Genomic DNA, 24,547 nt, shown 5'->3' on the forward strand with positions numbered 1-24,547 from the left:
GTGTCTTGTGGGTGCCTGCAAAAGCGCAGAGATTTCCGTGAGACCAACGCCGCCATGTCTAATAAAGAAAAAAGTCCGGCCCGCGCTCGCTTCTTTGTTCAGCTGCTGACCTTAACTCCCACCTGCCGCGGGAGTAGCCAGTTCAGTTCCCTCTGACTCTTCGCCGCGGCCACGGCCGCCTCACAGGCACGCGCGTGAAGCGGACCTGGGTTGGCGGAGTGGGGCCCAGTGGTCACCGCCACCCTCCACAGGTGCAGGTTGCCGTGCGCATGCGCCTGCCCACACGCGGCCCCTCCCCCACCGCCCGGCCCAGGAGCGCCACGTTCGCGAGTCCCGGATCCCGAGCCTGTGGCTGGGCCTGTTTCCCTGCTCGACCCTTCCGGCCGTACCACGCTGGGTTCCCCCACAACCTCCGCGCCCTTCACCTCTGCGCAGTAATCTCGCCCGCGGAAGAGGGGAGACCGCCGGCACGAGGGCTCGGGGTTGCGGCGGCGGGAGCAGCGCGACCCGTCTCTGGGTGGAGCGCGGAGGTAGCCTACAGGCTACGCGCGGTGTCGGGGAGGAGGGGGTCGGCAGGTCGGGGACCCTTCGTGTTTGTCCTTGTGTCCTCCACGGCCGGGGAGCCCGCGCGAGTGGTTGCAGCCCCCTGCCCTCAGGGCTCACGTCACGAGGCCCTCGTGTCTGCAGACCTGGCTCTCAGGGGTGCCTCTTGAACGGGCCGACCTCTCCGAGGGCCAGAAACGTAGGGATGGAAGATTAAGCCATGAGATGAAGCAGATGATTCCCGCAAGCACACAATCCCCTGCCCCCCAACTTCTGTCCCTTCCCCCAGCTGCCACTGAACAGGTAGGGCCTCTGAACAGCTCAGCCCTGGCGGGGGGCAGACAGCGAACCCTCTCAGAGGGCCGGAGCTATTGCGTGGGATTGAGGACGTGGGCCTTCGACCCGGGGTCATCCGTGCGTGGGGTTGGCACGGTAGTGAGTGCCCCAGCTCACTCTACTCACTTGGCCACCCTGGCAGCCAGTGTGGACAGTCTGCCTGCCCACGACCCCTTCATACCCCTCTGCCTGTCCCAGCCTCTTAGATCTAGGCTCATGAGCAGAACTGGGACTTTCCAGAGGTAGCAACTACTGTGACTGTGTCTCTGCCTGCAGCATGCATAGGCTTAGCCTTTACAAGGTGACTCCAGGACCACCTGGGGCCGCCCTGTCTCTGATGCTCATCTCTGCCTCCAAGGGGGTATCCCTCCAACTCGGGATCCCAAGGGCCCAGCCACCTGACCCAGGTCCCAGGGCTGGGCCTGCCCCGTACTCCCATCCCTGAGGCATGCACATAGCAGGTGCCCAGCAGCTGTGTTTCTTCACTGCCTGACTGTAAAGGCTCTTCTTACCCCAATTCCGGGGCGTTTCTGTCCAGATATGCTGAGGACTCCCCACAGTGGGCCCTTGGACTGTGGTCAGTCACAGCTCATGAAAGGACACATGCCCTGAAGCTGGCCTGGTCAGGGGGTCAGACCTCAGCCTCTGGTGAGGGGCGCGGCCGACTGCCACCACCTAATGGCCTTTACTCCTGCCCTCCATCCTGTGCAGAGTAGCAGCCTTGGGGCTCCCACTGGGGTCTGTGTGGTTGCAGGAGGGGCTAGCTGGGCTTCTCCCTGGTCTTGAGTGAGGGGCATGGGGGGTGCTGGTTGTAGGGAGGGTGGGAGCAAATGGGCAGCACTCATCAGGACAGTGGGCCCACCCCTCTGAACCTGTTTTCCCCTTCAGTGTGGAGATGAGAATGCAATGAGGTAACGTCAATGTGAACCCTGTGGCCTGGCTACCATGGTCACTTGATAATGGACATCTTTATAGACCTCATGAGAATGACCCACCGTGCTGCAGAGGGCAGGTGCCCTCAGGTGTGGGGTGGTGAATACTGCAGAGCCGAGACTCATGCACCCCACCCCCCGCCAGGCCCAGGGTGGTCCAGCCTCCCCAGGTCCCCAAGGTGCTAGGATAAGATGCAGAGTCTGACCTTATAGATCTAGGGCTGCTGGTGCTGTGTTCTTCAGACTGGATGAGGACCCCAGGGACTCTGCAGAGATCCACCTCACTTCTGGTACATTGTGTCCATCCTGAGTGGCTGGCCCCAGACTGGACTCGTCACTTCTGGGAAGGCACCCTCTGGGCCTTGCTGGGCCACCTGCCCACTCTCCAGGCAGTCACTTTGCCTGTCCACCCTACCAGCCACAGTCCTACTGTCAGCTGATCTGACGTCCTTGTGATGGCTCCCTTTTTTTTTTTTTTTTTTTGAGACAGAGTCTTGCTCTGTTGCCCAGGCTGGAGTGCAGTGGCGCAATCTCAGCTCACTGCAAGCTCCGCCTCCCGGGTTCACGCCATTCTCCTGCCTCAGCCTCCCGAGTAGCTGGGACTACAGGCGCCCACCACCACGCCCGGCTAGTTTTTTTGTGTTTTTAGTAGAGATGGGATCTCACTGTGTTAGCCAGGATGGTCTCGATTTCCTGACCTCGTGATCCGCCTGCCTCGGCCTCCCAAAGTGCTGGGATTACAGGCGTGAGCCACTGCGCCTGGCCATGATGGCTCCTTAATGCCCTTACTGGCACTTTGGTTGTCTGTTGAAGTCCCCAGCCTGATTATCAACTCGTTTGGAGTGTGCTGGATTCAGTCCACCCAGTTGCCTGGCAGAGCCAAGCCTGGCCCTGCCGCACGCCAAACTTGATCTTGTGCCCATGGCTGATACTTCATGGGCTACTTTGGCCCAGCCACTGTCTGCTTCCATGGGATGCCCACCTGTAATGGATTGAATGGTGGCCCCCAAAAAGGTAAGTTCATGCCCTAATACCCAGACCCAGCGAATGTGACCTATTGGAAAAAAATCTTTGCAGATGTAATTTAGTCAAGGATCCCAAGATGACAGCATCCAGGATTAGTGCGGTGGACCCTACATCCAATGACAAGTGTCCTAATAAGAGACAGAAGAGGGCCGGGCGCGGTGGCTCATGCCTCTAATCCCAGCACTTTGGGAGGCCGAGGCGGGCAGATCATGAGGTCAGGAGATCGAGACCATCTTGGCTAACACAGTGAAACCCCATCTCTACTAAAAAGACAAAAAAATTGGCCGGGCGTGGTGGCAGGTGCTTGTAGTCTCAGCTACTCGGGAGGCTGAGGCAAGAGAATCATTTGAACCTGGGAGGTGGAGGTTGCAGTGAGCCAAGATCGCACCACTTCACTCCAGCCTGGGTGACAGAATGGGACTCCGTCTCACACACACAGACACGAAAAGATTCTTAAGGAAATGTGGCCGAGTCATTCAGGATGCTTCAGCCACTGGGGTTTGCTTTCGTGGCTCACCAGCACCTTCTCCCCTCCTGGGAACTGCCAACTTCCATTTCTCCTCTGTTCTTCCAGATCCTACAATCAGGATTCTGTGTTGGGGGCCAAGATGCCCTGCTGAAGCCTCTATCCCCTGAGGCTGCTTTGCAGTAAGCTACCCCAGGCCCTCAGGAGAGGCGTGAAATGGAGCAGAGGCCCTTTGCTGAAGACAGCATAGAGCCAGAGGGGGACCTCTGCGGAGGGATGGCCAGTAGCAGGACAACTCTCCAGGGTGCAGGGTCCCAGGCCTACAGACATAGAATGAGCCCCAGACTGGGGACCTGTGGGATTGGTAAAGTTGGACCCCTTGGGTGGGAGCCCCACTAGAGCTTCCTCTCTAGGTCCTTGCCTGATTCAGTGTCTCATTCCTGAAATCGTTCCTATGTAACCATTGTCACAAGATGCTTCTCTGGTGCTGGCACTGCATGAACCCTGCAGGGTCCACTTAGACAACAGGCTTGTGTAGAAGTGAAGAAAGCCTACAGACTGTCACAGCCCCCATAGCCAGTCCCCTCCAGACAAGGCACCTGTGCCTGCCAAATGGTAGGGCCTTTCACTGGTGCTTCAAACCACTGCAGGGCTGCCAGTCACCCCATGCCAGCCCTGCAGGGACAAGGCCTTTTTGTGGTGGCCAGGCCTGTGGTACCACCAGATGCTTCACTCCAGAGGGAGGGCCTTTCTCTGCCTGGGAGTGGGAAGTTCTTCCACATGGGCTCAAGACTCCTCCAGTAGCAGTGCAAGCAGTGCATCCACAGGCGTGAGAAATCCTACTTGTGTCACGCCGGGTGCAGTGGCTCACGCCTGTAATCCCAGCACTTTGCGAGGCTGAGGCGGGTGGATCACGAGGTCAGGAATTCAAGACCAGCCTGGCCAAGATGGTGAAACCCCATCTCTACTAAAAATACAAAAATTAGCCGGGCGTGGTGGTGGGCACCTATAATCCCAGCTACTTGGGAGGCTGAGTCAAAGAACTGCTTGAACCTGGGAGGTGGAAGTTGCAGTGAGCCGAGATCGCAGCCACTGCACTCCAACCTGGGCAACAGAGCAAGACTCTGTCTCAAAAAAAAAAAAAAAAAATCCCACTTGTGTCCCAATTGGGGCCAGTGGCTGAAACTGTCAGACATCTGCACACCCACACAGAGCCAGCAGCTGCACTCGTTTCTCTGTGACAACTGTCAAGGCCTTCCTGTGCAACTCTCTTCAGCCACCAAGGGACCCACAAGGCGGGCAGCCCTCCAAGTGCCCTTCAGCCTCCTGCTCGCCCTCAATGAGCTTGGTAAGCCCTGAGTTTTGTACTTGGGCAGGGAGAGAGACCTCTTGACAAGGCTTTCGATGTGGAGACACCCAAAGGATGGAGAAAGGGAGTGAAACAGTCCCAGCATCCCTGAAGCAGATGCAGTGGAGGCAGAAGGTGGGGCAAACTGGGTCGTTACATGCAATATATGTGCTGGACTGGCCAACAAAATTAGATATCCCTATTGAGGGCAGGAGCCACACAATAGATGGGGGTAAGAGCTGGGGGTGACAAATGGGTAGGAGGCGTGACCAGTTCATCCTACCTGGGCGGGCCCGTAGAGTCAGCAACATCCAAAGGGGCTGGGGAGGCTGTGGTTCCCCAATGGGGCCGCACATGTTAGAATCAACTAGGGGACTAGGGGCCTGGCGCAGTGGCTCAAGCCTGTACTCCCAGCACTCTGGAAGGCTGAGACACGAGGATCGCTTGAGCCCAGGAGTTCCAGACCAGTCTGGGCAACATACGCAGACCCTATCTCTAAAATAAATAAATAAATTAAAAAAACTATCCAGGCATGGTGGCTCCCACCTATAGTCCCAGCTATTCGGGAGGGTGAGGTGGGAGGGTCGCTTCAGTACAGGAGTTCGAGACCAGCCTGGGCGACATAGTGGGAGGAGGAAGAGAGGGGGAGGAGGGGGAGGGAGACGAGAAAGAAAATTAGCCGGGCGTGGTGGCGCGCGCCCCTGTTAACAGCTACTCTGGAGGCTGAGGTAGGAGGATCGCTTGCGCTCAGGAGGTGGAGGCTGCAGTGAACCGTGATGGTGTCACTGCATTCGCCTGGGTGACAGAGCGAGACCCCCGTCTCAAAAAAGCAAACCAAAAAAAAAAAAAAGACTCAACTGAGAAGTTTTGACGCGCATACGCTCAGGCCCACTCCCAGATCTGATGTTACCGGTCTGACTCGCAACGCGCTCACCAGGACACTTCAGAGCTCCCTAGGTGCTTCCCAGCCCAACTCTTCCACCCGAGGGGAGCCTGCGAAAGGCAAGTCGGTTCCGGGTTGGGACCTCTTAGAAATCAGATTGGGAGAGGGGGGCTATCAATCATAATCATGACCAGTCACCCGCTTTCACTAGAAGGAATGGGCGGGACTCTACGTCCTGGTCCGGAACGCCGTTTCCTTGGCGACGACGTAGGTCCACGCCCCCGCCTTTTAGGTGTAGCCGGCCTCTGTTTCTATGACAACCGAAACCCCTACCCCGCTTTCTCCGCAGCGTCAAAGCGGGATATGACGGGACTACGTTTCCCAGCAGTCCCCGCGCGGGTTCCCGCCTGCGCTTGCTGTGGCCGGGTCCCTCAGTGCCGCGGCGGCCCGGAGGTGGCGGGAGGACGGCTCCGCGCTGCATGCGGGGCGGGGACCAGGGGACCCGTGCGGGCCGCCTCCAGAGAGTAAGTGGCATTCTGCGCGGACCCGCAACCTCGGCCTGCGAGGCGGGGACCTCCCGGCGCATAGCGCGGCCACCACCCCAGTCCCCTCTCCACCTCCGCGCGCGGGGTCCGGGGCAGAGGCGTGACGCCGTGCACTTCCGGTCCTCGCGCTCCGGGTCCGGACCGGCCACAGCACTCGCGACCTTGAGTTCCGGGCGGGACGGGCTTCTGTAGTTCTGGCCCCCGCGTTTCCGTGCTGGGTGTCATTGAAGCCCGCGAGGGGAGGCTCCAGGCCCGGGACCCATCCTGGCGGCCTGCGGCTCTCGGAGTCAAGCCCACCTGCTAGCCGAGGCCGACGCCGGCCTCCCTACCGTCTCTGCCCCCGCATCCTGGCCTTTGCACTTGCTGTTACCTTTCCTTGTCTCCAGACCGCTTTCATGCCCCCTCCTCACAGAGGCCCGAAGAATCCGCTGCCTCCCTCCCCGGCGCCCTCGCGCTGCTCCCTGTCTGATGTTCTTCACGTCTTTTTCTCTTTTAAACTGTCTCCTTGTTCATTTCTTCTTGTCTGCGGTCCCCTCCTTCACTCACTATTAGAGCAGGATGCAGCACCGTTTGGCCCTGACACAGTGGATGTCCTGCGAGGGTTGAAGCTTGCTAATCCTTGAGGGTGGAGGCACTGTGGGGAGGCCAGACACAGAAGGGAGCTGTGCCTGCACTCAGAGGACATTTCTTCTGCTGTACAGTGCATGATGCACTGTTCTTCCCGTTGCGTGCACAGTGTAGAATTGGACATAGGGGCTAGAGTCTGTGTCCCCTGGGACCATCAGTGTGGGTGAGGTTGGTCTGTGGCTCAGAGAGGTGGAGCCACGCTGACCTGGGCACTAGCCTGTGTCCTCCACACCTGAGAGCCACCAACGTTGACTTCCCTGCACATTCTGTTTTTGTTGCTGTTGTCGTTGTTGTTGGTTTGAGACGGAGTTTCACTCTTGTCGCCCAGGCTGGAGTGCAATGGCGCGATCTCGGCTCACTGCAACCTCCACCTCCTGGGTTCAAGCGATTCTCCAGCCTCAGCCTCCCGAGTAGCTGGGATTACAGGCATGCACCACCGTGCCTGGCGACTTTCCTGCACATTCTCTTGGGCAAATAAGACCTCACTGTGCCGTGTCCAACCTCCATGAGGACGTGGAACCTCACTAGCTTTCCTGTGTGTGCTGTTGCTCTGCAGTTCTGCAGGGCTCAGCCTTGGCCACGTTAACCTCTCAGTCCCCCTAAATTGGTAACTCTGCATCCTGTTCCCAACACCAAAAGCCCTAAGGACAACTAGAAAGGCTGGGCGAGCACCTAGGTGCAAGCACGCTCACCTGGGGCAGATGGGAGGTCGCTGTCAGAACAGCCTGGGAGAGCTGTAATGCACCATCACGGACGGGCTCCTGGGGCCTGGGACCCAGAGCCTCCATTGTGTTTGCTGTGCTCAGCCTCAGATCATGGGTCCATGGCTGGAATGCCACCCACCTACAGGTGGGATAGTGGGACAGTGCATCCTGGGAGCAGATCAAGGAGACGAAGAGACTCGGCCATGGTCCACAGCTCCCACCTGCTGTGTCTGGTGCTGTGAGGCAGGTTCTTGTTGCAGCAGAGGAGCCACCCCTGGGAGCAGGGCATCTGGGGACCAATCCAAAGATGCTCTTAGCACATGGCTAGCAGGCGCCCCTCAGCCCCCACCTCCCGCAAGTTCAGGGTCCCTTTCTGCCAAGTGGGGACTGCTGGTTCTTCAGGACAACCCAGCTTCCCCAACCCTCTGTTCAGACACTAAGCAGTCCTCTGACTCCCCATCACTAGGGATCAGGAGAGCCCCATACAACACACACATTCTGTCGAGGGTGCTAGACCAGTCTCTGTTAGTTTCTGTGGCTGCTATAACACACTACCACACACTGGGCAGTTTAAAACAACAGAAATTTATTCTCACAGTCCTAGAAGCCAGAAGTCTGAAATCAAGGTGTCGGCGTCGGCAGTACTGTGCTCTCTGACGGCTCTGGGTGGGGGTCTTGCCTCTTCTGGCTTCTGGTGGCTCCAGGTGTTCCTTGGAGTGTGGCTGCATCACTCCAATATCAGCCTCCATCTTCACACGGCCTCCTCTTCTCCGTGTCAGAACTCCCTTTGCCTCCTTCATAAGGACACCTGTCACTGGAGTTAGGGCACACCCAGGTTATTCAGGGTGATCTCATCACAAGATCCTTAATTATGTCTGCAAAGACCTAATAAGGTCACATTCTGAGAGTTCCGGGGTTAGGGCGTTGGATATATCTTTTGCAGCCTCCTTCAGTGGAACCTGCCCGGTCCTGGGTGACCTCATGTGTCCATCCATTCTTGGGCCTGTCCACTGATTGCATGGTGATCAATTGTCCCTGTTTGGCCAGGCTGTCTCAGGTATGGTCTTCCACCCTGGGAAGTCCTCAGCCCCTAAGTCCCTAGAGTTCTAGGAAGTCATGCTGAATGCTGGTCCTAGCCCTGCTCATGCCACCAGCTGTTGTACAGACTGTGACATGAAGCCAGCAGCCTTGGGGCTAATGGCAAGGCAGGTGCCCAAGTCCCTCCGTCCCTGACATCTGGGTCTCTGTGACCTGGAGTTGTGTCACAGAGGTCCAGATCCTGGCTGTGGGGCTTCTGGGATGGCACATTGTGAAAGCGGGGCCCCTGACCTCCTGCTGCTCAGCATCCATAGTGGCATGCTCCCTCCTCCGTGTAAGGGGCTGCAGTCCACACTGGTACCCCCATCAGAGTCTATGGCTGGGGAGTTCCCAGCCCTATGTGTGGGGACCTCAGATCCCAGCCTGGCAATGACCCTGGACCGACCCCCTTAGCAGTGGGTCCTGGTGGCTTTCTCAGGAGCTCTTCAGTCAGCCTGGCCTCTCAGAGGTAGACGAGGGAACACTACAAAACCTGCAGTGCTCAGAGACAGAGGCTTGAGAGAGTGTGGGGAGGTGGGCAGGGTGGGCCTGCCCCGAATAGCCAGGCCCATGGCCAGCAGAGGGACTCCAGAGAGAGAAGCCGACACCTGTGAGAGACGCCAGATACTGTGTGGTGGGGGAGCCAGCAGGCAGCCTGGGTGTGGACAGAGCTCCATGGTCAGACAGACCAGAACGTGTGTCTCCATGTCCTGTGTCCTGCCCTCAGTCTCCTCCCTCCCAAGTCACAACTTCCCATGTGGTGGCAGCAGTGCCCTTGCACATGTGCCCCTGTAAGGAATTGCCCTGTGCCCTGAATATCATTCCCAGCGAGCATGTTCAGTTTCTAATGAAGAGTTTTCTTTGCTTTCTTTTTTGAGATGTGGTCTCACTGTGTTGCCCAGGCTGGCGTGCAGTGGCGCAATTGTAGCTCACTGCAGCCTCCATCTCCCAGGCTCAAGCGATCCTCCCACCTTAGCTTCCTGGTAGCTGGGGCTACAGGCTTGCACCACCACACCAGGATAGTTTTTTTTTTTTTTTTTGAGACGGAGTCTCCCTCTGTCACCCAGGCTGGAGTGCAGTGGCAACATCTCAGCTCACTGCAAGCTCCGCCTCCCGGGTTCACACCATTCTCCTGCAGGCACCCACCACCACACCTGGCTAATTTTTTGTATTTGTAGTAGAGACAGGGTTTCACCATGTTAGCCAGGATGGTCTCAATCTCCTGAGCTCGTGATCTGCCCACCTTGGCCTCCTAAAGTGCTGGGATTACAGGCGTGAGCCACTGCGCCCAGCCTTTTTTTTTTTTTTTGAGACAGAGTCTCCCTCTGTCGCCCAGGCTGGAGTGCAGTGGCGCGATCTCGGCTCACTGCAACCTCCGCCTCCCGGATTCCAGTGATTCTCCTGTCTCAGCCTCCCGAGTATCTGGGATTACAGGCACACACCACCTCGCCTGGTTAATTTTTTGTATTTTTAGTAGAGATGGGGTTTCACCGTGTTAGCCAGGCTGGTCTTAATCTCCTGACCTTGTGATCCACCCGCCTTGGCCTTCCAAAGTGTTGGGATTACAGGCATGAGCCACCGCGTCCGGCCATTTTTTTTTTTTTTAATAGAGACGGGGTTTCACCATACTGCCCAGGCTGGTCTCTAACTCCTGGGCTCAAGCCATCCACCCACCTTGGCTTCACAAAGTGCTGGGATTATAGGCATAAGCCACCACACCCAGCCAAGTTTTCTCTTTGATATGAGTGAATTGACAGATACCTGGTTAAAGAAAATGGTTTTACCCCAGAGCTTAAGCCTCTGATGTGGAAACCATGCTTGGTACTCTGGTGCGCAGTTGACTTGGCTGTGTGTGAGAAATTACTTTATTTTTACCTAGAGATTTAAAAGAACTTGTTTTTCTCTTTGTTTTTCCTTTTTTTTTTTTTTTTTTGAGACAGAGTCCTGCTCTGTCACCCAGGCTGGAGTGTAGTGGCCTGATTTCGACTTACGGCAAGCTCTGCCTCCCGGGTTCACGCCATTCTCCTGCCTCAGCCTCTGGAGTAGCTGCGACTACAGGCGCCCACCACCACGCCTGGCTAATTTTTTGTATTTTTTTTAGTAGAGATGGGGTTTCACCGTGTTAACCAGGATGGTCTTGATCTCTTGACCTCGTGATCCGCCCACCTTAGCCTCCCAAAGTGCTGAAATTACAGATGTGAGCCACCGCGCCCGGCCAAGAACTTGTTTTTCTCAATACAAATGTATTGCTTAAAAGAAACCACCTTTGGCGGGGCGCAGTGGCTCATGCCTGTAATCCCAGCACCTTTGGGAAGCCGAGGAAGGTGGATCACTTGAGGCCAGGAGTTTGAGACCAGCCAGGCCAACATGGTGAAACCTCATCTCTACTGAAAATGCAAAAATTAGCTGGGCGTGGGGGCAGGCACCTGTAATCCCAGCTACTCACCAGGCTGAGGCAGGAGAATTGCTTGAACCTGGGAGGCGGAGGTTGCAGTGAGCCGAGATTGTTTCACTGCACTCCAGCCTGGGCAACAGAACGAGACTCTGTGTCAAAAAAATAAATAAATAATAAAATAAAAACAAATAAAGAAACCACCTTCATCCCATGCAGTGCTTTCGTGTGACCAGGGCTGAAATGACATCCTGGATGTTGCAGGGTGGGCCGACGCCTGGCAGGCTGCAGGCAGGAGCACTGTGGCATGGGTGCATTCTGCTTTAAAAAAAAAAAAAAAGATATAAATCAGCTGGGCGCAGTGGCTCACGCCTGTAATCCCAGCACTTTGAGAGGCCGAGGCAGGCGGATCACGATGTCAGGAGTTCAAGACCAGCCTGACCAACATGGTGAAATCCCGTCTCCACTAAAAATACAAAAATTAGCCGTTCTTGGTGGCACATGCCTGTAATCCCAGCTACTCAGGAGGTTGAGGCAGGAGACTTGCTTGAACCCGGGAGGCGGAGGTTGCAGTGAGCCGAGATCACGCCACTGCACTCCAGCTTGGGTGACAGAGGGAGACTCCGTCTCAAAAAAACAAAACAAAACAAAACAAAAATATATAAATCATGTAACAAATGAACCATTTTACAATTCAGGTTGGGTTTTAGTATATATATATCTCTAATATATATATTTACATTCTATATAAATATATACTCTAAGTATATATATATATATATATTTTTTTTTTTTTTTGAGACAGATTCTTGCTCTGTTGCCCAGGCTGGAGTACAGTGGTGTGATCTCGGCTCACTGCAGCCTCCTCCTCCCAGGTTCAAGCAATTCTACCTCAGCCTCTCAAGTAGCTGGAATTACAGGTGCCTGCCACCACGCCTGGCTAATTTTCATATTTTTAGTAGAGACAGGGTTTCACCATGTTGGCCAGGGTGGTCTCGAACTCCTGACCTCAAGTGATCCGTCTGCCTCAGCCTCCTAAAGTGTTAGGATTACAGGCGTGAGACACTGTGCCCGGCCATGTTTTTGTGTATATACATATATATATATAATTTTTTTTTTTTGAGATAGAGTCTTGCTCAGTCGCCCAGGCTGGAGTGCAGTGGTGCGATCTCGGCTCACTGCAGCCTCCCCCTCCCAGGTTCCAGCGATTCTCTGCCTCAGTCTCTCAAGTAGCTGGGACTACAGGAATGTGCCACCACATCCGGCTAGTTTTTGTATTTTTAGCAGAGATGGGGTTTTGACATTTTGGCCAGGCTGGTCTCGAACTGGCCTCAAGTAATCGTCCCACCTTCGCCTCCCAAAGTGCGGGGATTACAAGTGTGAACCACCGCCTGGCCAGGTTTTAGTATATTTTTTAGGTTTTAATATATTCACTATGTTGTGCAACCATCACCACTATAATTTCCAGAACATTTTAATTACCCCAAAACAAAACTTGATACCCACAAAGCAATTTACTCCCCATTCTTTTCCCCCTCAGCCCCTGGCGACCACTAATCTACTTTCCGTCTCTATGGATTTGCCTATTCTGGATATATCGTATAAATGGAATCATGCAATATGTGGTCTTTTGTGACTCACTTCTTTTACTTCCCATGTTTTCTTTTTTTTTTTTTTTTTTTTTTTTTTGAGACAGAGTCTCGCTCTGTCGCCCAGGCTGGAGTGCAGTGGCGCGATCTCGGCTCACTGCAAGCTCCGCTTCCCGGGTTCACGCCATTCTCCTGCCTCAGCCTCTCCTAGTAGCTGGGACTACAGGCGCCCGCCACCACGCCCGGCTAATTTTTTGTATTTTTAGTAGAGACGGGGTTTCACCGTGGTCTCGATCTCCTGACCTCGTGATCCGCCCGCCTCGGCCTCCCAAAGTGCTGGGATTACAAGCGTGAGCCACCGCGCCCAGCTACTTCCCATGTTTTCTAAAGTCCATGTTGCAGTATGTGTTAGTACTCGTCCATTTTCATGGCTGAATAATAACCCATTCTATGGATATACCACATTTTATTTATGCATTTGTCATTTTATATACTTGGCTTATTTCTCCATTTTGGCTACTGTGAACAGCGCTGCCGTGAACCTCTGTGAGCCAGTGTTTGCTTGAATGCCTGTGTTCATTTCTCTTGGGTGGATACCTAGGGGTGGAATTGCTGGGGGTGTGGTAGCTCCATCTTTACCTTTCTGTGGAGCTGAAGGTTTCCACGGCAGCTGCACCGTCTATATCCCCACCAGCCAGGTGGGAGCGCGTTCTGTACTTTCCTCTTTTCTGCCAGGTCTTCTTGTCCTCAGGGCAAACACTGAGCATGGATGGTGCCAGCTAAGGCCAGTCAGCTCACCTGCAGTGGGGGAGCCCCATGATAGAGCTTACTGCCAGCAGCTTTGCCAGTCCTGGGTGTATGAGTGGTGCTTTTTGAAATCTTGCCCGCCCCCCTCCACCCAGCTCATTTACTTTATTCACACAGTGAGTCCATACTCTACATTCTGGAGAAAGCTTCCTTGTCTCCCTGTGGGGGCCTGTGAGAACCCCATCCAGACTCAGGGAGCCCAGCTCCCTCTACTCTGGTGTCTGTGGGTTAGACTCATGTCCACCTGCTGTTGGGACCGTCAGTGCCCATGAGCAGGTGAGGCCCATGGCTGCTCGCCTCCCCAGGCGCCCATATCATTCCCCATCCTGTTCTTGGAAGCTGCATGGTCAAGACCTGAGGGCAGAAGGGACAGAAAGAGAATAACAAGCTACAACAGCAGCCAGCCAACCCTCACCTGGAAGGAGTAGCCTCAGACTTCGATCCACAAGTGTTTGGGAAGGGGATGTTTGTAACTGAGTGCCCATGCTGTCTCACACCCTTCCACCTGCGTGGGAGGTGACAGGTCAGTCTAGGTGCCCTGTGCACAGTCCAGGCCACGGGGCAAAGCATGCTGGTGTTCAGCACCACCCAGATGTCCTCATACTCACAGAAGTTCCCTACTTCCAAGCATGCCTCCTTGAGTCCCAAGCTCCAGCTGGCTGATAGGTGGAGAGACCAAGGCATGAAGTGGCAGAGCCCACAGTGGGGGGAGGTGATGGATTTTCTCTAAATTAGACCTGATTAGTGCCACTCTTGAGGGAGGGAGATCGAGGAAGGATCAGTGCCTTTGGGAGTCTGCATCTGGCTCCCGAAGTCTCAGGAAAACCCAGACCCCGAGTGGCTTTAAGGTGCAGAGGGAGGGGCAGCCTCACCTTTCCTGTCTCACACAGGCCTGGAGGGGACAGGAGGGTTGTGCAATTATCACACGTGTAACAAGTGAGGCTGAGAAACCTCACATCACACCAGAGTCCCCTTGTCCTTACTGTCACCCTGGCTTATTAGCAAATGCCTGGCCTGGGACCGGTACTTGCTGAACTCTTGGCACTGGGCCTTTCTGCTCTCCAGCTTAGGCCAGCAGCCTCCCATACAGCAGAGCAGGAACCGGGCCTGGCTGCTTCAAAGGCCCTTCATGACCTGCAGAACTTGTCCAACTCTGCATTTTTGTCTTTAACCAGTTTGGTATGTTTAATTTCCCCTCAAAAACATTCATCCCCAGAGTGCTGGCCATCAATGCATTTCTGCCATTGTGGTCATGATGTCCAAGAAGGAAATAACCCCCCAGGGGCAACTGGCAGCAGCTTCCTTCGGAGAACTGCGGCCAGTCACTGAAGTGTCCTTGGCTGAAAAGTCAACATGTAGAGTCTTGGTTAAATGCTTCGTGAGTTCTTTTGGTCGTTATTTCAGGCCACCAGGTGGCCCAGGGCAACTGCCTGTTAGAAATTTGCAACACAGACAGAAAAAGTGACATCAGGTCAAGGACGTCTCACCATGTTGGCGAGGATGGTCTCGATCTCTTGACCTCCTGATCCGCCCGCCTCGGCCTCCCCAAGTGCTGGGATTACAGGCGTGAGCCACCGCACCTGGCCCTCTGAGACATTTAATAAATGGATATCGGCTGGGTGCGGTGGCTCACGCCTGTAATCCCAGCACTTGGGGAGGCCGAGACGGGTGGATCACCTGAAGTCAGGAGTTCGAGACCAGCCTGGTGAACATGGTGAAACCCCTGGCTCTACTTAAAAAAAAAAAAACAAAATTAGCCGGGCTTGGTGGTGGATGGCTATAATCCCAGCTACTCGGGAGGTTTAGGCAGGAGAATTGCTTGAACCCAGGAGGCGGAGGTTGCAGTGAGCCAAGATGGGGCCAATTCATTCCAGCCTGGGCAACAAGAGTGAAACCTTGTCTCTAAATAAATAAAAATAAACAAACAAACAAATAAATAAAGGGATATCTGGCCAGGCATGGTAGCTCACGCCTGTAATCCCAGCACTTTGGGAGGCGGGCAGATCACAAGGTCAGGAGTTCAAGACCAGCCTGGCCAGCATGGTGAAACCCCGTCTCTACTAAAAATACAAAAAATTAGCCAGACATGGTGGCAGGCACCTGTAATCCCAGCTACTCAGGAGAGTGAGGTAGGAGAATTGCTTGAACCCAGCAGGCAGAGGTTGCAGTGAGCTGAGATCGCGCCCCTGCACTGCAGCCTGGGTGACAGAGAGAGACTCCGTCTCAAAAAAACAAAATAAATAAATAAAATAAAATAAGGGGATATCTGCCTTGCACAGAAAAGGGAACACAGGACGAAAGGAGAAGAATCTGAGCTCCTGTGCTCAATGAAGCAGTGATTTACAAGGGTGCCACAGGTGTGTCCATCTCATGCTCTGCATGTGATATTAGCCATCAGGGCTTCATAGTCTAAAGGCTGTGCTGGACAGATCCATCTTTGTTCTGGAAACAATGACAGGAGGATTGTGCAGTCACCACATGTGCGAGGCTGAGAAACCACATCACAACACAGTGAGGAAAATTCTTATTTATTTATTTATTTTTGAGACGGAGTCTCGCTCTGTCGCCCAGGCTGGAGTGCAGTGGCTCGATCTCGGCTCACTGCAAGCTCCACCTCCCAGGTTCACGCCATTCTCCTGCCGCAGCCTCTCTGAGTAGCTGGGACTACAGGCGCCCGCCACCACGCCCGGCTAATTTTTTGTATGTTTAGTAGAGACGGGGTTTCACCATGTTAGCCAGGATGGTCTCGATCTGACCTCGTGATCCGCCGGCCTCAGCCTCCCAAAGTGCTGGGATTACAGGCTTGAGCCACCGCGCCCGGCCCCTCCCTCCCTTTCTCTCTCTCTCTTTCCCTCTCTCTCTCTCTCCCTCTCTCTCTCTCTCTCTCCCTCCCTCCCTCCCCCTCTCTTTTCTTTTTTTGAAAGAGTTTCACTTTTGTTGCCCAGGCTGGAGTGCAATGGTGCGATCTCGGCTAACTGCAACCTCCACCTCCCAGGTTCAAGTGATTCTCTTGCCTTAGCCTCCTGAGTAGCTGGGATTACAGGCATGCACCACCATGCGTGGCTAATTTTGTATTTTTAGTAGAGACGGGGTTTCTCTATGTTGGTCAGGCTGGTCTCAAACTCCCGACCTCAGGTGATCCATCTGCCTCGGCCTCCCAAAGTGTTGGGATTACAGGCGTGAGCTACCGTGCCCGGTCGCCCTTTGTTTTCACTTGCTATTCAATTGCTTGCTTAGGATATGAATATTTATATATGCACGTGTGTGTATCTCGGCAGAGTCCACTGTTGTAGGCAGAATAATGGCCCCCTGAAAGATCTGCACGTCCTGTTCCCTAGAACCTCTGAGTATGTTACTTCACAAGGCAAAAGAACTGAGTGTGATGAGATTTTGGATCTTTTTTTTTTTTTTTGAGACGGAGTCTCGCTCTGTCGCCCAGGCTGGAGTGCAGTGGCACAATCTCGGCTCACTGCAAGCTCCGCCTCCCGGGTTCACGCCATTCTCCTGCCTCAGCCTCTCCGAGTAGCTGGGACTACAGGCGCCCGCTACCATGCCTGGCTAATTTTTTGTATTTTTAGTAGAGACAGGGTTTCACCATGGTCTCGATGTCCTGACCTCGTGATCCGCCTGCCTCGGCCTCCCAAAGTGCTGGGATTACAAGCGTGAGCCACCGCGCCCGGCCCAAGGTTTTGGATCTTGAGATGGGGGGATTCCTGGATTATGTGTGGTTGGCCTAGTGTGATCACAAGAGGCAGAAGGGTCAGAATCCTATAAGGAGTATCAGGAGATTTGACGACAAACCCAGAAAGAGAGAGATGACCATGTCTTACTGCTGGCTTGAAGATGGAAGCAAGAAAAGTAGGTGGCATCTAGAAGCTGGAAATGGTCAGCAAACGTCCTCCCAAGAGCTTCTGGAAGGAACCCACACGACTGAAACCTTCACTTAGGACTTATGACCTCCAGAACTCTGAGATAACAAGTTTGCATTGTCTCAAGCCACTATGGGGGTGGCAGTTTGTTAAAGCAGCAGTAGGTAACTAATATAGCCACAGTGGAATTTTAAAATAGTAATAGCAGGCGCCAGGCCTTGCTAATGTCCACACTTGCCTGAATGATCTGGGTTGCCTGTCTCCCTACTCAGCTGTTTACACTTACTGTTATCATACCCATTTTGTAGATGAGGCTGCCAGCCTTGAGAGCACCACCGTTACCTGGTTGAAGAGGGGAGGGGATGCCCAGCATTGGCCTCTGCAGCGTGGATCTCCTGGCCAGGCTCTCAGCTGTCAGGTGAGTCTCACCTCACACCTCCTAGAAGACATGGACAATGGCAGTGAATGGAGCCAGGAGGACCCGGACTGTGGGCTTGCCACTGAGAAACTGAGGCCAGGAGTAAGTGAGATTTTGGGGAGCTGGCAGCTGGCCAACGGGGGAGTCCCTGTTGCTTGGGGAAGGGGGACCAGGGAGGGCCTTAGCCAGGGGCGCAGTGTTTTAGGAGCTAGTGTTGGGGAGGAGCGGTGATTCGGGCAGGGAGAGCCTGGGAAGCCGTTCTCTGGGGTGTGGGTGGTGACAATTTGAAGAGGGGCAGGAGGGCCTGCCTATGTCACTCCATTTCCCCCTTTCGCATCTGCAGAGAGCTGGAGGCCGCCCAGTAGGTGCCAGTTGTGGGGTGGTCGCTCTTTGGCCCAGTTCTCCACTTCTGTCCTCCTGGGAACTGCCAACTTCCATTTCTTCTCTGCTCTTCCAGATCCTACAACCAGAACTCTGCGCCCCAGGATGGAGGCTCCAGCCCAGAAGGCTGGGCAGGGAGGGACCCCCAAGGCCGATGCCCAGGGTGCCTCTGGGGCCCGGGAGAAGAGGCCCGAGGAGCCGAGGCTCCTCGAAGAGGACCGAGCTGGGAGCCGCCCCACTCAAAAGGGGGACCTGCGTGGAGCGGCGGGCGGTAGGACGACTCCCCCAGGCGGGGGCTGCAGCCTCGGGGTGAGCCCCGGCCCGGGGACCCGGCACAGCGCCGGGACCAGACCCCTCGTGCGGGAGCCGTGCGGCTCCACCTCTTCTCAGGACCCTGAGCTAGTTATCCCCGAGGGGCTGCAGGCCCGGGAGGGCCCCTGTAGGAGCCCGGCGCGTGGCGGGGACTGCAGCAGGAACTCCTGCCTGGCGCGGCATCGCGGGGCGCCCGCTGGGGAGACGCCACCCGTGTGTGAACCCTGTCCAGAGCGGCTCCGGAACCGCCCCCGGACTCAACTGTGTGAGGTCCACACGGACTGTTGGCCGTGCCAACCGGGGACTGGCGCTCCGACCCGCCCGAGGACCCCAAAGCCGACCTCCCGCGGGAGGAGCCCCCTGGTGGAGCAGCCCCGGGCTTGCGCGTGCGGCGAGGCCTTTGCGTGGAGGGCCCTGCGGATCCCCCAGGAGAGGCTGCAGGCGACGGAGGAGCCCCGTCCGTGTGCCCGGTGCGGGAAGCGCTTCCGCCCCAACCAGCAGCAGCAGACGGGCAAGGGCCCCCCAGTGTGTCCTGAATGCGGCCAAACCTCGCGACCTCGCCCGATTGTCCCCGATCCTCCGGCCCAGCGACTGTACGCTTGCGACGAGTGCGGCAAGGCCTTCACGCGCACCTCCAGCCTGCTGCAGCACCAGCGTATCCACACGGGCGAGCGGCCCTACGAGTGCGCCGAGTGCGGCAAGGCCTTCGTGCGCTGCTCCGGCCTGTACCGCCACCAGAAGACGCACTCGGACGAGCGCCACCGGCGCGGCCCCGTCCTGGCCCGGCGCGCCTTCCGTCTAGGGTGCCCGCCCTGCGGGGACTGCAGCGAGCGGAGTCCCCGACGGGGGTCGGGAACTGGGGAGAAGCCGTACGAGTGCGCCGACTGCGCCAAGGCCTTCGGGCTGTTCTCGCACCTCGTGGAGCACCGGCGCGTGCACACCGGCGAGAAGCCCTACGCGTGCCCCGAGTGCGGCAAGGCCTTCAACCAGCGCTCGAACCTGAGCCGGCACCAGCGCACGCACAGCAGCGCCAAGCCCTACGCGTGCCCACTGTGCGAAAAGGCCTTCAAGGGCCGCTCGGGCCTGGTGCAACACCAGCGCGCGCACACCGGCGAGCGGCCCTATGGCTGCCCCGAGTGCGGCAAGACCTTCCGCGGCTGCTCCGAGCTGCGCCAGCACGAGCGCCTGCACTCGGGCGAGAAGCCCTACATCTGCCGCGACTGCGGCAAGGCTTTCGTGCGCAACTGCAGCCTGGTGCGCCACCTGCGCACGCACACGGGCGAGCGGCCCTACGCGTGCGGGGAGTGCGGCCGCGCCTTCAGCCAACGCTCCAACCTCAACGAGCACCAGAAGCGGCACGCGGGCCGCGCCGCGCTTTGACTGCAGGGAGTCAACAGTCGACGCGTCGCCCAAGCGAACCCTGCGTCGAGGAGGGGCCTTTGTCCCGGAAAACCCACCAACGTTTGTAACCTTGATTAAACTTCACTTTGTACACATGGCGTCCACAGGCTTCCACTAACTCGAGTTTTATTTGACCTTTTCTAACCGGGCGCACAGCATCCGGTTGCAGGCATAAGCAGTAATAATCTCGAGTGGGCGCTGATAACGGCCCAGACGCTGTGTCCACGATCTCTAGGGTCTTTTTCTCCGCAGAGCCGCGGTGCGTGTTACTGGGCTGTCTGGTATGCGAGGAAACGGGGAAAAGTGACTCTCCAGAGGCACGACCATAAGACGGTGGAGGCAGGATTCGAACCTGGGGCCTCTCATATCCCTCAGGCAGCTTCAGGAGCCTTGGGACCTCGGGGTATTTGCACACCCTCTACCGTAGCCGGCCTGGCACAGCTCATAACCCTTCAGAGGTGAGACCTCGGGGCAGGCTTCTGCCTGTCCCAGCCCTGGCGGCTCGGTAGTCGCGGCAGAAAGGGTTCCCTTTGGTGAAGTGTGATGCCCTGGCAAGCTTGCCCTGGTCTGATTGACGAGCGGGGTCGCCGTATTGTTGTCCCCTGCTGGACTCCAGACTGAACCGCATCTCCCCAAGCCTCCGCGGTGTGAGTGGAAGTGGGTGCCTGAGGTGTTGGCACAACGTCCCCAGCACCGCAGAGGTGAGAGTCCACCGGGATCTACCACAGCATGCCTCTTCCCAGCTATGTGAGTGACGTCCATGGCTATGATTCCAGTTTCTCCCTGCATTTCATCCACACTGGTTCCACACAGACCCAAGGCTCCCACTCCAGAGGCCGAATGGGGCAGGCTGACTAGGGACAGATCTGTGTGGAGCACCTTGCCCTTTGGCTGTGGTTTCCTCCTCACACCAGCTGGGAGGGCCGGGAGGATGCTTGCACGTGGCTCAGCTAGAGCCCTGGAGAGGGCAGAGCCCTGGGCCCTCAGGGTCTAGACCTTGTTGCTTCCAATAGGGTTCCCCAAGTGTGGCCTGGGACCCCGAACAGAAGAATCCTAGGTGGCCCCTGCAGCCACACTGGGGACCGCGTGGTCTGGTCACTGACATTTACCACACTCTGTGGCCCTCATGCTACTGTGCAGATGGGCACCGTTTACGCCCCAGACCTTGGTGACCCTCCATGGAGTACCTCCTTATTTGCCCTTGCCAAGGTCAGACCAGGGAAAGTGTCTCTGAAGGGTGGATGCTCAGAGCTTCCAGTGGGGCAGCCAAAGGGCATGGCCTGAAACCAGCCTCAGAGGCCCCTGGGGAATCCACCCAGGAGAAACCCACCTCAGTGTCCTCTGTCCTCCGCAGCCCCCAAAAGGCTCAGGTCTTGGTTAATCCAGGACTCACCCACCAGGGGCTTAAATCCCTCTGTTCTGGGGAAAGCATCCTGATGAGGGAGGCCCTGCCCATGGTTCCTCCTACCTGGTAGTCTCCTTGATGCTCTCCCCAGCCTCCAGGAGAGGGAGAGCAGTGCTTGCCCTGCCCCTAGTCCCCCAGGACTCTTCTCACAGAATTTCCCCAAGCAGCAGCAGCCCTCCTGGTGTTCTGTCGCTTTTATGTGCTGCTCAGTCAGGTGTGGCCAGAAGAGGAGACACAGGACAAGCTCAGGAAAACAAAGTTCATCATGCTCACAGATCCTGGAAACAGGAGGCATGGCCCACGAGGAAGGACATATGAGAAAGCACCAGCATCTGTCAGAGGCAGCAGGGCAGGAGCAAGGGGGAGCTCTAAGCCAGAGCCTTTACTGGGGTTTCCAAGGGAAAAGCAAGGCAGAGCAGAGCCCACAGCACAGGACTGGCTAGCTGGAGTAATCCTGTGGGCTTTCAGCTGTGGGAGTGTTCCCCAGCTGCTTGGCTCCTGTCCCTGGGATGATTAGGACAGAGGAATACTGTCTCCTGCAGTGTGTGGACCAGGTAGAGGGTGAGGCTCTGGATTGGTTAGTTTGCACATGAAGGGCATGCTCCAGGCCAAGCGTGGTGGCTCAGGCCTGTAATCCCAGTGCTTTGGGAGGCTGAGTTGGGTGGATGGCTTGAGCTCAGGAGTTCGAGACCAGCCTGGGCAACATGGCAAAACCCCGTTTCTACTAAAAATACAATTAGCCGGGCATGGTGGCATGTGCCTGTAATCCCAGCTACTTGGGAGGCTGAGGCACAAGAATTCCCTTGAACCTGGGAGGCAGAGGTTGCAATGAGCTGAGATCGCGCCAATGCACTCCAGCCTAGGTGAGAGAGCAAGACTTTCTAAAAAATAAATAAATAAATAAATAAATAAATAGACATTTATCATCGCGCACATTTTCTGGGGGTGGAGAATTCGTGACCAGCTTGGCCTGTGGTTCTGGCTCAAGGCCTCTGACGAGGTTGAAGTCAACATGGCAGTCAAGACTGCAATCATCTGAAGGCCCCACTGGGGTTGGAGGATGCACTGCTCCACTGCCTCTCTACAGGACTGCAGACCTGAGTTTCCTCATGGCCGGGCAGCTGAATTCTTCCAGCATGGGTGATCCAAGACTACAGGCGCACGCCACCACGCCTAGCTAATTTTTGTATTTTTAGTAGAGACAGGGTTTCACCATGTTGGCTAGGATGGTCTCGATCTCTTGACCTCGTGATCCCCCTGCCTCAGTCTCCCAAGTGTTGGGATTACAGGCGTGAGCCACTGCGCCCAGCCCCGTTTTTTTTTTGTTTTTGTTTTTTTCTTGAGACAGAGTCTTGCTCTGTTGCCCAGACTGGAGTGCAGTGGTATGATCCCGGCTCACTGCAACCTCTGCCTCCCAGGTTCATGCGATTCTGCCTCAGCCTCCCAAGTAGCTGGGATTACAGGTATGTACCACCACACACGGCTAATTTTTGTATTTTTAGTAAAGATGGGGTTTCACCATGTTGGTCAGTCTGGTCTCGAACTCCTGACCTCAGGTAATCCGCCCACCTCCGCCCCCCAAATTGCTGGGATTACAGGCCTGAGCCACCCCACCCGGCCAATAAAAATTTTTTTAAAGCTAAAATTGACTCTCATGCAAATAAGATAAAATGAACATATGTTAAATATTTTAACTTAATGAGAGAAACAGTAAGATGTTACCAGTTACTTGATGATGGAGGAAAGGACCAAAAGCCAAGGAATACATGGAATGCAGCTCTAGGTGCTGAAAAAGGCAAGGAAAGGTTCTACGTTAGAGCTTCCAGAGGGAGCTCAGCCCTGTCAACATCTTGTTTCAGCTCAGTCATATCGATGTTAGACTTCTGGTCCCCAGAACTCTGAGAGAATATATTTCTGCTGTTTTAAGCCACCAAATTTGTGGTAATTTGCTGCATAACCACAGGAAACTAACACACCATCCCTCAGTTCTGCTTTTCTGCATGGACTCCCTTCTCTAACAGATTCATCCCTCGGAGGGCAAGAAGGCTGCAGCTGCCCCAGCTGACAGGTGCTCACAGCCTCAGGTTCAAAGCAGACAGAGGTCCTAACAGTTCAGAGAGAAGTCCCACGATGCTCACAGGTCCAAAGTGACCACTGCCAGGGCCAGGGGGACGGACTGCCCCGTGCTGTGGACCTGGGCCATGTACCCACACCTGCCCAAACCACCTGGGCTGAGGTGAGAGCTCCCTAGTACAAACTGGGAAAAATTGGTGCAAAAAGCTCATGGAGGCCGGGTGCAGTGGCTCAAGTCTGTAATCCTAGCACTTTGGGAGGCCAAGGTGGGAGGATCACTTGAGCTCAGAAGTTCAAGACCAGCCTGGGCCATACAGCGAGACCCCGTCTCTAGCTATTCATTTATTTTAGCTTACAGCATCTGGTCTATGTTTTTTGTTTTTTTTTTGAGACGGAGTCTCGCTCTGTCGCCCAGGCTGGAGTGCAGTGGCACAATCTCGGCTCACTGCAAGCTCCGCCTCCCGGGTTCACGCCATTCTCCTGCCTCAGCCTCTCCGAGTAGCTGGGACTACAGGCGCCCGCCACCACGCCCGGCTAATTTTTTTGTACTTTTAGTAGAGACGGGGTTTCACCGTGGTCTCGATCTCCTGACCTCGTGATCCGCCCGCCTCGGCCTCCCAAAGTGCTGGGATTACAGGCGTGAGCCACCGCGCCCAGCCCCCGACTCTATTTTAAAAACCGCGTGGATTCCAGCTTGGTGGGTGTTCCACAGCGCGTGGGTGTGAGACGCAGCTCAGTGGCGTGAACTCAGCAAGGTTCCAGGGTGGTAAAGACGGCCTAGGGCCGGAGGAGGACCGACAGGGAGAAGCTACGACGGCCCGACCTGCGTCCGCGACCCGGGCAACCCCTGGCGCCTGTGTAGCTGTTGGGTGTGTGCCGCAGAGGCGGGCCGAGTGCAGGAAGGGAAGGAGCGCAACCATGGCAACGCAGGACGCCAGAGTAGCTCGGCTGTGGCGCCGTCCCCATGGGAACCAGAAGGCGCGCGCCCCCAGCCGCGCCACAGTTACGCAGGCGCAGTGGGGACAAACGCGAGGCCATGGGCCGCTCTGCCGAATGCAACCGCGCCTCCCAGGAGACCCGGTGCCCGCCCTCCTACCGTTCCACGCGGCTCGAGCCCGCGTGCGGGCCTCTCTCAGGCCGCACCTAGTGGACGCAGAGGCGGGCCGAGGACGGTGAGTGACGCCGACGGACACCCTCGGCCAGGCACAGACCCGCCCTCCGGCTCCAACCACTCCCGCCGCGCGGGGCAGGGCGGGGGCTCGGCCCTCATCCGGGCCCTCTGGGACCACCGAGAGATAGGCCTCCGCGCCGTCCAGAGAGGCCCGGAAGTGGCCCTGCACGGGCCAGAGGCGACCGTGGTCGGGACGGAAACGGCTGCCGTTCGCTGTTCGCTCGGTGAACGCGAGCCTTATG

General features: G+C 56.1%; 1 protein-coding gene and 1 long non-coding RNA gene across 4 annotated transcripts; one reads left to right on the plus strand and one right to left on the minus strand.

Annotated features, from left to right (window-relative positions):
- The first annotated feature begins 5,468 nt into the window (after window positions 1–5,468).
- Window positions 5,469–19,750, plus strand: ZNF837 (zinc finger protein 837). Its single transcript, XM_030819444.1, has 3 exons — window positions 5,469–6,058; window positions 17,453–17,562; window positions 18,020–19,750. The coding sequence occupies exon 3, from the start codon at window positions 18,049–18,051 to the stop codon at window positions 19,633–19,635; it is 1,587 nt and encodes a 528-aa protein (XP_030675304.1). The 5' UTR covers window positions 5,469–6,058; window positions 17,453–17,562; window positions 18,020–18,048; the 3' UTR covers window positions 19,636–19,750.
- LOC115836895 lies at window positions 7,976–24,385 on the minus strand. Of its 3 annotated transcripts, none has more exons than XR_004031881.1 (6): window positions 24,231–24,385; window positions 22,784–22,847; window positions 17,487–17,583; window positions 13,108–14,705; window positions 11,084–11,197; window positions 7,976–8,218 (listed from the first exon to the last, which is right to left on the minus strand). It is a non-coding gene; the product is annotated as an uncharacterized LOC115836895 (long non-coding RNA). The 3 variants fall into 3 exon arrangements; XR_004031882.1 differs by having other exon boundaries at window positions 11,084–11,200; XR_004031883.1 differs by lacking the exon at window positions 11,084–11,197.
- Between the last annotated feature and the right edge of the window lie 162 nt (window positions 24,386–24,547).

This window comes from Nomascus leucogenys, chromosome 10 (assembly GCF_006542625.1).
Source record: "Nomascus leucogenys isolate Asia chromosome 10, Asia_NLE_v1, whole genome shotgun sequence".
Classification (NCBI taxonomy): domain Eukaryota; kingdom Metazoa; phylum Chordata; class Mammalia; order Primates; family Hylobatidae; genus Nomascus; species Nomascus leucogenys.